Here is a 16,872-nt window from a genome sequence, read left to right as displayed (position 1 = left end):
ATTATATCAGAACACATATCTTAAGAATGTATCACAAAATTGAGAGCTATGATGTAGTAGTCATTCCAATGTTTATAAAAATGAATAAAGTTAATTTTGTGTGTAAAAGCAATAAGCATATAAAGAACAGATATTGGCCTAAAAACAATGCTGAAAACAAAATGAAAGACCGCAACGTGTAATTAGATAATTCTAATGAATAAGTTGTGAATATCAAAATAATTTAGAGAGAGATCAGTAGTCAAAACACCCAATATTACTTTTACAATATAACACAAAATGAAACAGGCTCACTGGTCAAATTAATTAAATATATAACGTTACAAATTGCTAGTAGTCAATTGATCAGAGATATGTTTGCTGCCTTATACTCTTTTTTAAACACAATACTTACCAAGGTAGAAATTAATAAAATTTAGTCACTGGTTCATGTGCCAAAGAGTAACAGATATTTTTAATCTATACAATTTTTCTTAGTCAAATAGTGTATTCAGATGTCCTGTACAAATCTTGTAACAATGGTTAGCAACGAAATTTTTTTTTTCTTTAAAAAAAGTTAATTAAGTGAATTTGAATGAGAAAAAATAATAGAAAAAATGTGCAATGCTCAAAATAAATTAATGATGAAATTGGTTTTGCAACACTAACTTAAACAAAAACATGTACCTGAAAATCAAACAACTAAAATTGTATACTAGCTCTTTACATCTATTCTAGTCCAGGGAACCACCGATTATTATTTCATGGTGGTTCCGAGTCAACTTTTTTCTCAGATTAATGAACCACTGTTAATTTCAAATCCTGCCTGCCCTAAGAAACCAGACTCACTAGTTAAACTAACCACATGCAAGGTTAAAAACTAAAGGTGGTCAGTTGATACAAAATTAATCAAACTAGACTGAAACTACATGAAATAATTAGTAGTCTACCTGACATAACGGTCAAGCTTGTGTAAATAGATTACCTGGTGGTTCGATTTTTCAAAGCAAACAGAAGAAAAGGAAAATTTTCAGCTCTCATTATTACTGTTATATGTTCAAGTCATTAAATTTTTTTTTTTTTTGGTATAAATTGCTTCAGAAAAAAACTTCTGGCAAAATGCCAACTTTTCATTAGAAAGGAAATAAAATAGATGGAATAATAAAACAATGGAAATGATAATGTCAAAGACAAGAATTTCTTAATACATAGATTCTGTTTCAATACCTGCAATCTTCTTTCTAAAAATTAACTTTTCAAAATGTTAGTTTTTAATAAGCAAATCAAAATTTGGCCCTAAGATATTGGAAACAATACTTTATTTAAAGAAAAATAATTACAAATTACTATAGTAAGAACAACAGGGACATTTGAATGAACCAATGAAGTGGGAATTAAGTTTGGACTGATGAAACCTTTAAGTCACGGGTCTTAAATGTGACTAAGATTTAATAGTTTCTACCCCTAACATGCTTAGATATTTCTAGATTAGTACTGGATATACTTTATGGAGATACTTTATTTTCACACGTACCACTACATACACACCACGTGAAAATAGTTGGCAAAATCTAGCAACTATTATCATGAGGATACAAATATTGAAATATTCCTTTTTTTTTCAAGCTCAGAAAGGAAGATAATTATACTTCATACATTTTTTAAGTATTTAAAATGCACTATTAAATGCAATTCTCTATTATTAATTTTAAGTGGTTCAAAGAAAGTTAAATGCAAGTTGTAGTAGCATTAACTATGCTTGCATTTTTAACATATAAATTTAATCACGAACTTTTTCAAATTATACTAATTAATATCTTCAGATAATAAATATTACTTATAATATACCACAGATTGAAGAAAATTCTAATTCAATTGAGGTTGGAAAAACTTGAATAGATTTGGGAAACTTTAATATAAATAATACATTTCTCGTCATGCATATTTAGCTGCCTAAATAGAAATTAAAAAAAAAAAACGATATTAGAAAAATAATATATTTTTTCTTCTTTACTTTCAAGAGCATATTTGGGGATTTGGTAGAGAAATTCTAATCAATAACATTTTAATCTTTAATAAGCACTGATTTCTATTAAAAAAAATAAAGAAAATATATTGGAATAACCTATAAGAGTTAGTAAATTATATCTGGTGGATGAATATCATAGAGGATGAATGCATTTTTAAAAACAAATATTGTTATAATCTAGATTTGCATATGCATAACAACTGCATATAGTATACTTGCCTCCCCACAACTATCTTTCCACATAAAATGTTTCTTTTAAGAACAAGTTTAATATACTTCAAGTAATCTTCTTCAGCGTACGGAAGATAACAACGCATTATGAACTTATCCCCATAAACTTTATTTACATAGTTTTGCAGTTTTCCCGCGATAATACATTTAATTTCAACAATAGAAGAAAAACAAAACGCTTTTTACGCTTTCATTAATGAGTCAAAACACAGTCCCAGTTAACAAAAAAGATTAAATATCTAGTAAATATTTTATGTATTTCAGACAATAATAATTCTATGAAACTATTTTTTGAACCAAAAGAAATCTAAAATAGCTTTATAAATCATTTTAGAACCAAATTTTCTTTTTTAAGGAAAAAAATTAAATGTTTCATTGAAGTTGAAGTATATAAGCTAGCTGAAGATTATTGTTTACAAACAAAAAAATATGGGAGGCGGGGAGGAAGTCCCGCGTCTCATAAAACTAATTTAAGTACGAATAAATACGTATAATTGCGTCGCATTGTTATGTAATCGCAAAGAAAACATAAATATTTAATAAATATATAAGTTTTGACGATTTGAACACAACAACATGACGCATTTTCCATGCTATAATGGAACATATTTAAATAATATTTTCGCATGGAAAATCTCTGGTAACGTTAAAAAATTTTGCTAAGCGACAAGACTAGAATTTCAATTGTCTATATGTATATTTTGCATTTATAATTAGAATCTAAAAAGAAGTACTCGTCCAATTATTTGTCTATATGGCCGAACTCGCTTTTTACGAGCCATAATTTAACGAGATCCCAGATACAAGGAGGAAATTGTTTTAGAAATTGTTAGTATAATGTTAAAAAGCCTATTTAAAACCTTCTTATTACGAGCACATGTAAATTTCAATGTTTTTTTTTTCCAAAGCTTCTTGAAAATTATTTAATTAAAACTACCTGAAGGAAAATAGTTAACTCTTCCTGAAATTAATTATTTTTGGAAGAACTGAAGCTCTGATTCTCTCTTCTTAGAGAAAGAATCTCTATAGCTTCGGGGCTTATGCTCAACATTAGAGGTTCTAATGTTAACCATAAGTCTTTGTGTTAGTTTCTGGTAAAAATGTTTTTTAATTAACTTTTTTTCTTATGTTCATCATAAATTTTTTTTTTAATAATTTGACCAAGCCAGATTTATCGAGCATATTGCCTTTTTCCTCATGTAAACGGGTGGGAATATTTTTGAATTGTGATCTGTAACAGAACAATTTCCTAGTCTTTGCAACTAAAAAAAACATCAAAGAAAAGAGCCAACTTGAAGGGTATAACTCGCAACCACCCTCTTAATGTTTTTTTTTTTTTTTTTGTAAAATTTTTCCAGTTTAAAATCTATTTTTCGTCTTAGCGATTGTAGTTGATGTGGCAGATCAAGATATTTAAGCATCCCCAAACGAGTTGTAGTGTATACTTTTAAACATACTTTTCTTTCTTTTCGATTTAGCTTTATAATTTTTAACACAAGTTCTTGGAATTTGTATGTTTTGAAAACTATAAAATTATGCTATGATGTTTGTGAAATTTAATATCTAGAACAGAAAACTATATCTTTATTATGAAAGTTCTAAAGCCATCATTGTCTAGTTGCTTGATATAACTAAAAAATGACTTCACTGTAGATTCTTCCTAAAAAAAAAGTTTCTCCATCGCGGATTTCTATCTATAACAAAATTTTTTAATTGAAACATTAGATAGGATTCAAAATATACTCCAGATACTGAAATGGCTACCACCTTATAAGGAATTTTTCAGACATTTATCATTTCAATTTTCCTCATTTGTGAAAATATTTGAAATTTTTGATCAACCAATTCATTCTCACACTTACCTATATCACTTACATAATTCCAGTAGATATGCATAATGGAATTCTATGTAAAGTAAAATGACTCATTTTTATTTGATGAGAATTGAATAAAATAAAAAAAATGAAAGCAAATCAAAATTTTAAATTCTAATTTGGGAATAGGTACATACATAGCTTTAATTGTGTTTCATTGAGGGAAATATAATGATAATCAATTTGATCAAGAGAGTATATTCCATGAAAAATACAACACTTTTTATATGGGTAATAAGTGTTTTTTTTTTTATGTATTGCTCTTATCTAGTGGGATTTTCGGTAACTTAAGTACTTATCTCAAAACAACACTAAGCAGCAGGGTATTTAAATGTTTTATTACTATACTGTCTAAAGTTCTTCATTTGGGTGAAACTAAAGCTGTATGAGAAAAATTAATAACATTAAAAAAAGTACATTTTGGGGGGAAAAGAAGGGAATTTAATAAATAATATCACTGTGAAGAAAAAAATTCAAGTTCATCCCCCCCAAAAAAAAAATTATAATATGTACCCTTATAATAATTAAATTTTTTATGTTAATTATATATTAAAACATAGTTCTGTATTAATTAGGTAGCATGTCAATGGAAACAAGTTTGTTGAACATTTGTTGTTGTATTAATAATTTTAGTATTGTAATGTTAATCATTTATTAATTAATACATTATATTGATATTTTTATTTATTATTTCATTGGTTTTTATCTATAGTCACTTCATGTGTTCTCTTTTAACAAGGAAATACCTTTTAGTTTTATGTGTTATTCAATCAGTGATTGGTCAACAATTGTTGACTATTCCTCTTTCTTTTATCAGTTTTTTTAAGTGATATATTTCCTTATCTGACATAAGGTGATGTGAAAAGGTGTGCTGAATTATTTATCCAATAGTATGCAAGTTTTTTTCCTTCAAGTTTTTCAATCAATCAAATTACAATGAAATTGAAACTAGAATCTGAATTAAGTATTACTAAAGTTTTTTTTTTTTGAGTTGTGTAATTTTTGATAAGGAAAGATAGGTTATCTATCATTTTGTATAAAAGTGATAAAGCACATAATTTCACATTTATTTTTACTGTTTATATTTTAGGTGATTTGCGTGCTCATTTATTGTCATGATATATTCCAAGGTTATCCAGTTAATACATATTTTATTTATCTTGCTTATTAGCTGCTTAGGAGTTAAAGGTAAATTTTTCTTATTATTAAATCTTTAATTATTTATTAGATTATCATTGTTACTGGTTAAAAAAAAAATTTCTTAAAATGGATTTCTGTCATTAGAGTTTTCATTGAAAGATTTTTAGTATTTTAAAGTAATATTTGATAATGATATATGAATTTCATTTCATGAAAACATTTTCATAGCTGGCAACTCTACTGGATTTTCCAGTAGACTACTGAATTACCAAGTTTCTCCTGGTCTACTGGTTTAATTAAAATTCTCCTGCATAGCTTCCAACTCTACTGGATTTTCCAGTAGAATACTGGATTTTTGGTAGTTTCTCCTGGTCTACTGGTTTATTTTAAATTCTTCTGGTTTTTGTACATTCTAGAAAATTCGCTAAAATTGTGTAGGTTTCCTAAAAAAATCCCTATTGAAATATAATTTTTGTACAGATTATTGCTTGCTTGAATTATTATAATTAATGAATTACTAATTTATTGATTACTAATTTAATAATGAATTTATTAGTATTACTAATAAATAATGAAGTTAACCTCATTTATAGAAATCAGTTCAAATTTTTTTTTGTTCTAAATTGTTCAGTTTGTTTTTATTCAGAGCTCTCTTTTTAAATGAATTAAAGAAATCTTTTAACTATGTTTGATGAATTAAATGCTGAATTATGAGTAAACATAATACATAAAATTTTAAGTATGTTTAATGTCAATCATTACTGGAAAATATGGCAGTTTTTCTATTTTGATGACTATAAAAATCCCTAAAATTCCCTATGTGTAAAATATTTAGTACACTATGCAACATTTACCATGAAATTTATATTATTTTATAAAATCTACTGGATTTTTTCCTATCGATATTGGCAGCTATGCTCCTGGTTTTTGTACATTTTAGAAAATTCCCTAAAAATGAATGAGTTTCCAAAAAAATCCCTATTAAAATAGAATTTTTTTCAGATTATTGTTTGCTTGTTTGAGTATTTAAATAAATATTACTAATAAATAATGAAGCGAACCTCATTTATAGAAATCAGTTCAAAACTTTTTTTTGTTCTAAAATGTTCAGTTTATTTTTATTCAAAACTCTCTTTTTAAATTAATTTTTTAAAAAAATCTTTTATTTATATTTTAATGAATTAAATGCCTATTAATACTCGAAATTATGAGTAAACATAATACATAACATTTCAAGTATGTTTAATGACAATCATAACAGGAAAATATTGCAATTTTTCTATTTCGATGACTGTAACAATCCCTATGTGTAAAATATTTAGTATATTATGCAATCATGATTATTTCTCAAAATCTACTTGATATTTTCCTATCCAAGTTGGCAACTATGCATATTTGATAATGAATTCAGCATCCCCCTTTTTCGTGTGCCAACTGGTCTGGCATTCAAAACTCTTTTCGTGGTACGAATTTCAGATGGATAGATGGCCTGGAAGAAGACCTTTTGGTCTTAAAAACTGGAAAACGTTAACAGGAAAAAGGTCGGTCTGGAAAAAACTTCTTGAGAAGACCAAGACCCACCCTGGGCTGTCGAGCCATTGATGATGATGATTTGATAATGAATTTTGTACATACAGGGTTATTCAGAATTCTTTACAGGTGCCCTATGTGTGACACTTATGCCACACAACCTGTGTAATTGTGATACTGCAATTCTTGCTAATTTCCATTCAACTTGGTGACTATAGAACCATGTTGAAGTGGGGATTCTTTCATATAGAAATTTTTCTTTTGAAAGATTATTCAAATTTGTTAAAAATTACAGGAGGTGTTTGATTTAGTTAAGGCCCTGGTTTAGTATAATACAGCTAGGAAAAATTGCAAAATATTCTTATAAGTTAACTATCATTTAAAACTGTTTTTATGTTGTTCAGTAAAATTGTTTTNATCTTTCAATGCATTATATAAACTTATTACTTTGATGCACACTATTGTAAAATACAGCATTGTTATGAAGTTGTCCTGTTTAGTTAGACCAGCATTAATGTTTTCTAACAGGCTGATAACAGTGAAACTTAGAATATATATTATATGAACTGTGAAAAAAAAATATGCATTATAGATAATTTCAACTGCTTTATTGCATATAAAGATGGCTGGCAGCTAGCACTTTTTATGTACAAAAAGAAAGTTACTAAAATTATCAGAAATTGAATTTTTTTGGTGGATGCTAAATTTATTTTTTAGATATGTAACTCTATTAAGAAACGCTTCATTTGGTTTATTCATTATATGCTCAACCATGGACCAGCACTTTGTTCTGATATCAGAGCTCCATTTTTTAACAGCTATAGTAAGAACACCAATATTTTTTATTTCGGTTAGAAGATGTGGACAGTGCTTGAGATGGTATCCTACTCTCCATACATCAACAATACACCCTTGAGAGACTTTTCAGCTATGTCAGATTTAGTGTGCTCCCTGCAGTGCATATACACCCCTTGTCTTGTCTATTACTAAGGCCACACACAAGACCATTGATGGTAGGAGTGGCAGCCGAACAAACTATGATGGGTTCATTGTTTGACTGTACTTTCTTTGAATGCTTTACTTATTTTTCAAGTAATATCTGCAACTGAAAGCTTAAATTATTAAATAAGAATCATCTTCAATTTTTATTTTTCTATATTTTATTTAAGATCATTATCCAGGAATATTTTGGTTTGCTGAAGTAGTTGATGTATTTACTATTAGTTGAAGAAGAAAGAATTTGATTGGTGTATTTAAAATTGTCCATATGTTATTCCAGTATGATGTAGATGTTAAACAATAGAAACTGCTTTAATGATGAATTAAATTTGATAAATAGTAAAGATATTTTATTTCAGGAATATCGAATCATATGGAGCTCCAAAGCAGAAAAATGGTTCATTTTTATGTACATATATATTAATGAATTTAAAAAATGTTCAGGGGATGGAGCTGCAGGGCTAAGTCCCGCAGGACAATTCCATTTACCAAGAAATCAAGAAATTGCAAGTGTCTTGTGTACGTTAGCATAGTTTTCACCAAGGAAAGTTTAAGAATCTATTTATTGGCTATTAATTGATTGAATTTAAGGCCAAGGCTCCTTTTCTTAGCCTTAAGCATTCAAGTGTTTTGGCGGAGAAGAAAGCATGGGAAATTATAGAGAATTATAATGATTTTTGAATTCTACACTAATGTGTTAAGCAGATGGATTCTCTGAAAATAGATTTTATTCTGCACTCAATTCAAGGTTGTGGTCTAAAAAATTTTCAGATTATATTAATAATTTTTATTTATTGAAAAAGGATTAAATAAGATAATAATTTGGTTTTAAATGTTATTGAAATATGTTATGCATATTTCAGCATGACTATCATCTTACACTCAAACAAATTAAATGTAAGACTTATGCTTTACACATATCAGACAGTGTTTTGAAATCCCATTTACTCGAACCAGCAAAATATTTCAGTGTTTTATCACAGACTGATGAAGTTAGTAATTAGATTATTATCATAATTTTTACTCTTGCAAAATTGTGGCATTTAAGCACAACAGTATCTGCTGCTGTTCTGGAGGATTTCTGCTACTGAACTCTTTCTCAATTTAAAATATTTTGAGCCTTAACTTATTTTAAATATAAATTTTTATTTCAATTCTAATGCAAATATTAATCTATGGATCAATGATCGAGAAACAATGATGTATGATACGATAATTTTGTGGTTAATTATGTTTACCTTTTATTCTATGTTTACCTTTTATTCTATGTTAACCTTTTATTCTACGTTAACCTTTTATTCTATGTTAACCTTTTATTCTAGGTTAACCTTTTATTCTATGTTTACCTTGAATTCTATGTTTACCTTGAAGTATCTTGCATTACTTCCCATCTAACATTTCATTTGTAGTAACCCAATATTTCTTTTTAATATGTGTAAATTATTAAAAGTATTATTTTTTATTATTTCAGATTTATTATTACAACTTTAGTTACTTTGTATAAATACAATTTTGATGGATTGGATATTGATTGGGAGTTTCCAGTTTGGAATGACAACACCAAAGAAGACAAGGAAAATTTCGCTAATTTCTTAAAGGTAATATATTTATTGATAGGTGGATCTGTTATGTAGAATGATAAAATGGATATATAGGTGGAATGAATGGACTGATTGGTGGAATGTTAAAATGGATCTGTTAGTTACAGTTTTTGCTAGGACTTGTAGGTTAGTTAGGACTTGATCTAGATGTTGCTGTCGATCAAGTAGAATCCAAAATAAGAATTGAAACTCGTATGTTCATAAAGTTTACAAATATAATAGAATATATACCAAAGTTGGACTGAATTTAGGGTTCCCAACAGGTTCCTTAAAAAAAGCACTGAGATGTAAATTTTTGTAACCTTTTATATTGTTTTTTTTTTATTAGTTTTTCATGTATTAAAACTTTGCTTTATATTTAGGAATATGCCACAATTGCAAAATTTTATGCTGAAGCTATAGGTAAAAATCGATCTCTGTTAAGTGTTGCTGTAGCTGCTCCACAAAATATTGTTGATTCATCATATGATGTTCCTCAAATGGCTAAGTAAATATTTTGTGATTTATTTTCAATTGGTAAATAAACTGGTGCCTTTTACTGTTCTGCAAAATATATTCTTAAAAAAATGACAAATTTTTCCTTTAAAGCTTTACATGACTATTCTTTAATTTAAACTTTAATTATTTTTTGTTTTTTGTTGCTTATTTCAAACAATATACCAAATAATATTTGCATGGTGTTGTTGATTAAAATGTTTAAATAATATGTACCAATTAACCATTGGTTATTTTTAATTTGCCAATCACATATTCTGTTATTTGATAAATTTAGTGATTGCTTGAGTATCAAATATACGGTTATTTAAAATACAAACATTATTTATTTTAAAAAAAAAATTGCATGTAAATCAGTATTTTTCAGTCATATTATTTTCTATTAAATAAATAATGAGACCTGATAATAAAAAAATGGTATGATAACTTTTCAAATGTAGTTTTATTAATAGAAATTACATATTTTAAATGCAAGCATTCTTTTGTTTTTAAAAAATACTTTTATATAAGTCAGTGTTTTTCAGTCATATTATTTTCTATTTTATAAAAAATGAAACATGATAATGAAACCTGAAGATAAAAAAAATTTTATGATAACTTTTGAAATGTAGTTTTATTAATAAAAATTACATATTTTAATTGCAAGCATTCTTTGTTTAAAAAAAAAAATTAAATATAAATCAGTGTTTTTCCGTCTTATTATTTTCTATTATATAAAAAATGAAACCTGAAAATTAAAAAAAATGGTATGATAATTTTTGAAATGTAGTTTTATTAATAGAAATGACATATTTTAAATACAAGCATTCTTTGTTTAAAAAATAATTAAATGTAAATCAGTGTTTATCAGTCATGTTATTTTCTATTATATAAACAATGAAACATGATTATGAAACCTGAAGATAAAAAGAAACGGTATAACTTTTGAAATGTAGTTTTATTAATAGAAATTACAGATTTTAAATACAAACATTCTTTGTTTTAAAAAAAATTAAATGTAAATCAGTGTTTTTCAGTCATATTATTTTCTATTATACAATGAAACATGATTATGAAACCTGAAGATAAAAGGAAACGGTATAACTTTTGAAATGTAGTTTTATTAATAGAAATTACATATTTTGAATACAAGCATTCTTTGTTTTAAAAAAAAAAAAATAATTGTAAGTCAGTGTTTTTCAGTCATGTTATTTTCTATTATATAAAATTTAAACATGATAATGAAACCTGAAGATAAAAAAATGGGTATGATAACTTTTTAAATGTAGTTTTATTAATAGAAATTACGGAAAATATTTTTAATGAAAACTTTTTATTGAAATTTTATTTCGATTGAAAAAGTTCTATTTACTTTAAAATGATTATGTTGGATTTATAGTTTTAAGGAAAGAAGAAATGGAAAACTGGACTTAAATTAAAACATTTTGTTTTCTTCCTTGAAGTATTAAAGTAACTTTTTTTTAATTAATAAATAAACACCTTTAGTTGCTAATAATATTTGCTGTTGTGTGAGCTTAAAAACAATTATAATTTAATAACTTCTATGAATTAATTTAGTAATTTACAATTTTTATTAACCCCTAAAATCAGCTTCTCCCTACTACCTCAGCAACCCCTAAATCAGCAATTATTCTCTCAAAAATTAAAGACATCGAAAATTGAACTTTAATGAAAATATTTTATTTTTCTATTTTGAAATAGGAAAGTTGCATTAAAATAGAAAAGTTACAGACTTATGATTAACAAACACCCTATGTTGTTGATATTACTGCTTGTTACATTAACTTAAAAATAATTACAATTTTATAACTTCTATGATTTATTTGAGTAATCAATTAACAATATTTATTAATCTTTAAAAATATACTTTATAATATACTTAAAAACAGACTGCAATTTTTTCATAAAATTGCCAGACTTGTTTACTTTTAATTTTTAAATATCATCATGAAAGTTCTTAAACCTAAATGTGTTTCTAAAAAATTGTCTAGTTCCTATGTACTCTCTACTTTACTACCAGTGTCAAAAGATTGTATTTTGAGTTCAAGATCTGCATTTAAGAGTTAAGATACTTTAAAATATGTCTTTTTTCTTTTTATTCTGATGTAGCATAGTTCTTTATAAAACTTCATAGTTCTTTATAAACTATATGGTTAACTATTTTCATGTAACCAACACTCTTTTTATTGTTTCAGATATATTGATTTCATAAATCTAATGAGTTATGATTTTCATGACTTTTTTTGGTATACTCCCTTTACTGGGCACAACAGTCCTCTTTTCAACAGAACCACTGAGAAAGCATATTTTGCTACTCTCAATACAGTAAGTTCATTTATTTTAACGCTGTAAAAAATAGATCTGTTTTTTTTTTTTTTTTTTTTTTTTTTTTTGAAAAAAAAATTCACAGGATTTTTCTCTTTACTCTTACAGTCTATCAGGTTTACAAGAATGCTGGTCTTTTCTGAAAAGGGCCAGGCTATTTGGTTTATATTAAAAAATCTAACTTTTAATTGAAAAAATTGGTCTTTATTGACTTTTTAATATTTTATATTTTATTATTCAAAATTAACATACATGTGGTTATATGAATTTTATTACGGACTATTAAGTAAAATATGTTATATTAATTTTACTTTCTCTTAAGGGTTTTTATTCTGTAAATAAATAAAATATTATCAATTTTAATAATGTTATTATTTTTATGTTTTTTTTTTAAATTGTACTAAATCTTTTATAAATTAGGAATTTTATTTAAAACTATTCATGATTTGTTTGAAATAATTTATTTTTTTAAAATGTCGGACAATTATAATTACTATAGTAATTATAGTTGATTTTGCATTACCTATTTACTTATGCTGCATTAACGAAATAACTTAATGAAAACAAAACACTGCATTAACGAATAACTTAAACAAAACGAAATAACTTAAATTGTTTTTGTTTTTTTTAAATATTTATTATATTTTATGAATGATCGTTTTAGAAATCTGCCTTTTTCAAAAGTGGATATTATTTACATTACAACTAGCATTATAACTTTACATTAAGACTAGCATTTATGACAGGATTATTAATAAATGACAACACAAAGAAAAAGAAAAAAAGATGCAGGTATGATGAATTGAGGTACGACTGTGGTAGTTTTTAGTAGATTTATTATGAATAATGCATTGTAAATATTAAATTATGCAACTTTGAAATAGCTTCTAAATTTTTTAAACTTTTTTTCAGGCATGGGCAGCTGCGTATTGGCATCAACTTGGGATGCCCAAGTCCAAAATAATGGTGGGTATACCAACATATGGCCATTCTTATACTCTTGTGAATCCTGATATAAATGGTGTTGATGCTCCAGCTGTTGCCTCATTTGGTGATGTGACATTTCCTCAGGTAAACATGATATAGTTTTGCATTCATTGGCAGCATATTCTTATACTTTGGATTATTGCTAGTATAAATAAATATATTGCAGTTGAATGTCTTAAAAAATGATTTTAATAATCCAAGAACTATTAAGCTTAATTTTTCTTGCTTGTGATTATCATGAAGATTGATGAAAAAATAAATGTTTGTTAAACTTTGTTGAAAGAACATATTTCTATAGCAATTACTTTTATTGAAAATGATGTCAATTCAGAATTGAAGGCAGTAATTTAATTTATGGCAAGTTACAATTATCTTTATAGTCCAAGATAAATGAGGGCATAAGTAGATGATTTTCCCAGAAAATAATAATTTACAGGTAAAATAATATTAGATGAGACAGGATTAATTTCTTGTTTTTGAAATCATAGTGCAGAGCTCATGGTGCTAATAAGAAGATTATCTCATCGAAATAAAATTATTAGAAGCAAATTTATAGTAGCGGGATGTGCAACTGAAAAAGAAACCCCTTAGAATGTAGATTCTAATGATTATTAGTGTGATAATTCGAGGCTAGAAAATAACTCACCAAGCAGAATAAAAAATCCATGATTTAGCTAAAAATAGCTATTTATTATACTATATATACTATTTTAAAAATAGCTAAAGTCTCTTTTCTTAACTTAAGAATTTAAAATGACTCAGATGCAAAAAGTTAAACACAGCCATTTTAAAAAGCCAAAACAGTGCAACAATCTTGTAAGGGTTCTTGGATTTTAAGTAAATATTTTAATCATTTGTATGAAAGTACTCAAATTCCTCTTAAAAATCAAAGATTAATGATTATTGATTATGTTTATTGAGAAAAAGATTAAATAAAAGATTAATTTACTTAAAAAAAAATTTAATAAAATATTAATTTACTTTTTAATCTTTGTAATGGCTATTACTGCTATTTTGTTGATTGGTATTTTTTAATAAGTACTAAATTTGCTAACGTTAGTACAAAGATACCTTCGTCTAAATAGGCTTTTACGGAGATATGTACAGTAGAAAATTGTTGATTGTGATAATTACACTGTGCATGAAGCTGATCGTTAAGTGCTAACTTAATTAATGAAACTTTTTAATTATAAATCAAATTAGTATATTAATGTTATTCTCACCAAAAAATAATAATTTTAAAGTGAATTATAATATAGTTGATATATTTAGTTAATAAGTTTCTACACAGATTTAAATGTAGCATAGAATTACTTTAAAAATAAGAATAAATAAATGAACAAAAATCGTTTTCGTAGTTTTAAACTCTTAATTTTGAAAATAATTGAACTCAAAAACAAAGTAACAGTACAGGTAAAAACCTTTAAATTAGGGTTACAAAAATATTTACTGGAAAATGAGACCTTTATAACTTTTATTAATTTATACTGATGACTACTGAAATAGTATAAAAGTTAATATGGGGAAACTGGAACCTACCATGTTATTTCCCGGGGAATAAAAATGAACCGGCATTAGTGAAAAATATTGTTAAATTCTTATATTTTTATGTTATACAGAGATAATAATTTTTTTCATCTCCTGAAAATAGTTCAATTCATATTTTAGGTTTGCACTTATTTATCGAATGGGGCACACCGTGTTTTTGACAATGAGAGCCTAGTACCATATTTGTATTCTGGTTATGACTGGATATCTTATGAAGATACTACCAGTATTTATGGAAAGGTATGTTAATGATTTTTTAACCTAAATAATACTAACCTAGTAAAATTTATGTACAAAATATGTAAATATTAAATTTTAATATTTATGTAACTGTTTAAATATATAACTACAAATTTCTACCAACACTTTAAAGATGAGAAAAGAATAATATCAATTCCAATTTATATGAATTACAATTTTTATTGATTACAATTTATTAATTGCAATTTATATTATATTTTTATCATTCACTCTTTGTTGAAATGTTGCATGTTAATTACACGAAAATAAAAGTTGTAAGTTTTTTTCATAGAATTTTTACATTTCTTCCTATTTTTTGCATCACTAAAAATAAAACAAACAAGAAATATTTATAGAACAAAATTTTGTCAGTTTTGCTATTTTAACCTCCTGGCGATGGCTAAAGATATTTTGATCTGTTGATTTTCTACGGAAATCAGTTTCCCTTTTTATTATTCAATGTGAAATTTGTGTATTAAGGAAAAACTTAATGAAAACTTGTCCAGTTAAAAATTTATTAAAACCATAAAATCAAGCAATTCAATAAATTGGTCCCAGTATTGAATGAAGTTTTTTTTATGTGCTTGTCTGGTTAAAAAAATATGCTATAAGGCATATTTTATAACATTTTATAATAATTTATTTGTCAAATGCCAGTTACATTAGCCGTTAGGCCATTAAACTTCTTGCTTGCCAATAGCGTTGAAATATGCAAGAAAAATCTGTCAGTACTTCACACTCGTCCAAATGTTCTGCCGTCACTGGCCGTCCACTATCTCATATACATTATAATAATAAAAAAATCTTTCTAAGACTGTTTTTAATAATGCTTTTATTAATAATTGGAACTTTAATATTATTTCAATAAAGTTTTATAAAATATTTATTCAAGTATTGGAAAATCAAGAATATATTGTATTATGCTATGTTTGCAAAACTATTATTTTTATTCAATTACTCACATTTCATTTTTTACAAACTGGAAGTTTTTTCTTATTAAAACAAAATTTAAATTATGATACAATATCCTTTTATTTTAATTTGATGCACTGATATTATACACTTTTAATATTTAATTTAATACACTTCGAATATAAACCGGCTTGTGTACGATGCTGACATGACACAATCATGCCATTGGTCGTGACATTGTAAATCCTTAAACTCCAAGTTCCCTCTGGCTTACAAAGACCTGGTGTTGTGGGAATGCTTTGCTTTATTTGTTTATTTATTTTTTTGTATATTTCTCTTTTCAGTTTAGCAACACAAAAAGACTATTCCTTGCTTTTTCTTCTTTTTTTTTTTAATTTTGGGAAAGAAAATATAAAAACTTCTATTTAAATTAAACAAAAATTAAACTATGTTTAATAAAAAAAAACTATCTTGAAATGTCTATAAATTTTTGGTTAGTTTATAAAACATAAAAAACCTTGACCGAAATTGATTGTATGGTTGGATTTTTTTTCCTTTCTATATGTGAAACTTTAAAAAGAGATTGAGTTTGAAACCAAAACACTTATATAATACTAAGGTCAGGTTTATCTTTTGCTAAAATTTTAATTTTTATTTCTTTTAACTGTAGGCGAAATGGATTATATCCGAAGGCTATGGTGGTGCCATGACTTATAACTTGAACTCAGACGATTGGAGTAGTGTCTGTGATAAAGAACCCTTCATATTACATCGTACCCTTTATAATGTATTCAATGGTTTATGATCTTAAAAATATTTATTTTTAATGTCATTTACAGCCTTATAGTTATTTATATTTTATTTATTATTTTTGTTTATATTTGTACATAACATATTTCATGCAATAAAATTATATATTTTTAGACTTTGCATTTTTAATTTTTCTTGTTTCAATAATGTGTGTAATTTTAATTATTTCAAT

The 16,872-nt window shown here is 25.9% G+C and overlaps 2 protein-coding genes across 2 annotated transcripts in view; one reads left to right on the top strand and one right to left on the bottom strand.

Moving 5' to 3' along the window:
- Positions 1-2,659, bottom strand: part of LOC107446396 (protein phosphatase 1 regulatory subunit 12A) — a 35,255-nt gene extending 32,596 nt beyond the window's left edge. Inside the window, exon 1 of the mRNA XM_016061028.3 lies at positions 2,228-2,659. Coding sequence (XP_015916514.1) covers positions 2,228-2,251 — 24 coding nt within the window. The 5' untranslated portion in view covers positions 2,252-2,659. The remainder of the gene's footprint in view (positions 1-2,227) is intronic.
- Positions 2,660-7,641: 4,982 nt separating this feature from the next.
- LOC107446395 (acidic mammalian chitinase) lies at positions 7,642-16,695 on the top strand. The gene is made up of 7 exons (XM_043044287.2): positions 7,642-7,739; positions 9,254-9,380; positions 9,746-9,870; positions 12,074-12,203; positions 13,116-13,274; positions 14,859-14,978; positions 16,561-16,695. Exons 1-7 carry the CDS (start codon positions 7,642-7,644, stop codon positions 16,693-16,695), a joined length of 894 nt encoding a protein of 297 aa, XP_042900221.2.
- The last annotated feature ends 177 nt before the right edge of the window (positions 16,696-16,872 follow it).

This window comes from Parasteatoda tepidariorum, chromosome 10, assembly GCF_043381705.1.
Source record: "Parasteatoda tepidariorum isolate YZ-2023 chromosome 10, CAS_Ptep_4.0, whole genome shotgun sequence".
Classification (NCBI taxonomy): domain Eukaryota; kingdom Metazoa; phylum Arthropoda; class Arachnida; order Araneae; family Theridiidae; genus Parasteatoda; species Parasteatoda tepidariorum.
Note: the sequence above shows the minus strand (reverse complement) of the source record. Positions and strands in the feature narration are given on the sequence as shown.

What these genes read in the sequence shown, in the direction of transcription:
- LOC107446395 (XM_043044287.2), top strand. Translation starts at nt 7,642, where the DNA reads ATGTGGACAGTGCTTGAGATGGTATCCTACTCTCCATACATCAACAAT. An exon ending in ATTTCGCTAATTTCTTAAAG is followed by an intron (nt 9,381 to 9,745) that starts GTAATATATTTA and finishes CTTTATATTTAG; the next exon opens with GAATATGCCACAATTGCAAA. An exon ending in ATTTTGCTACTCTCAATACA is followed by an intron (nt 12,204 to 13,115) that starts GTAAGTTCATTT and finishes ACTTTTTTTCAG; the next exon opens with GCATGGGCAGCTGCGTATTG.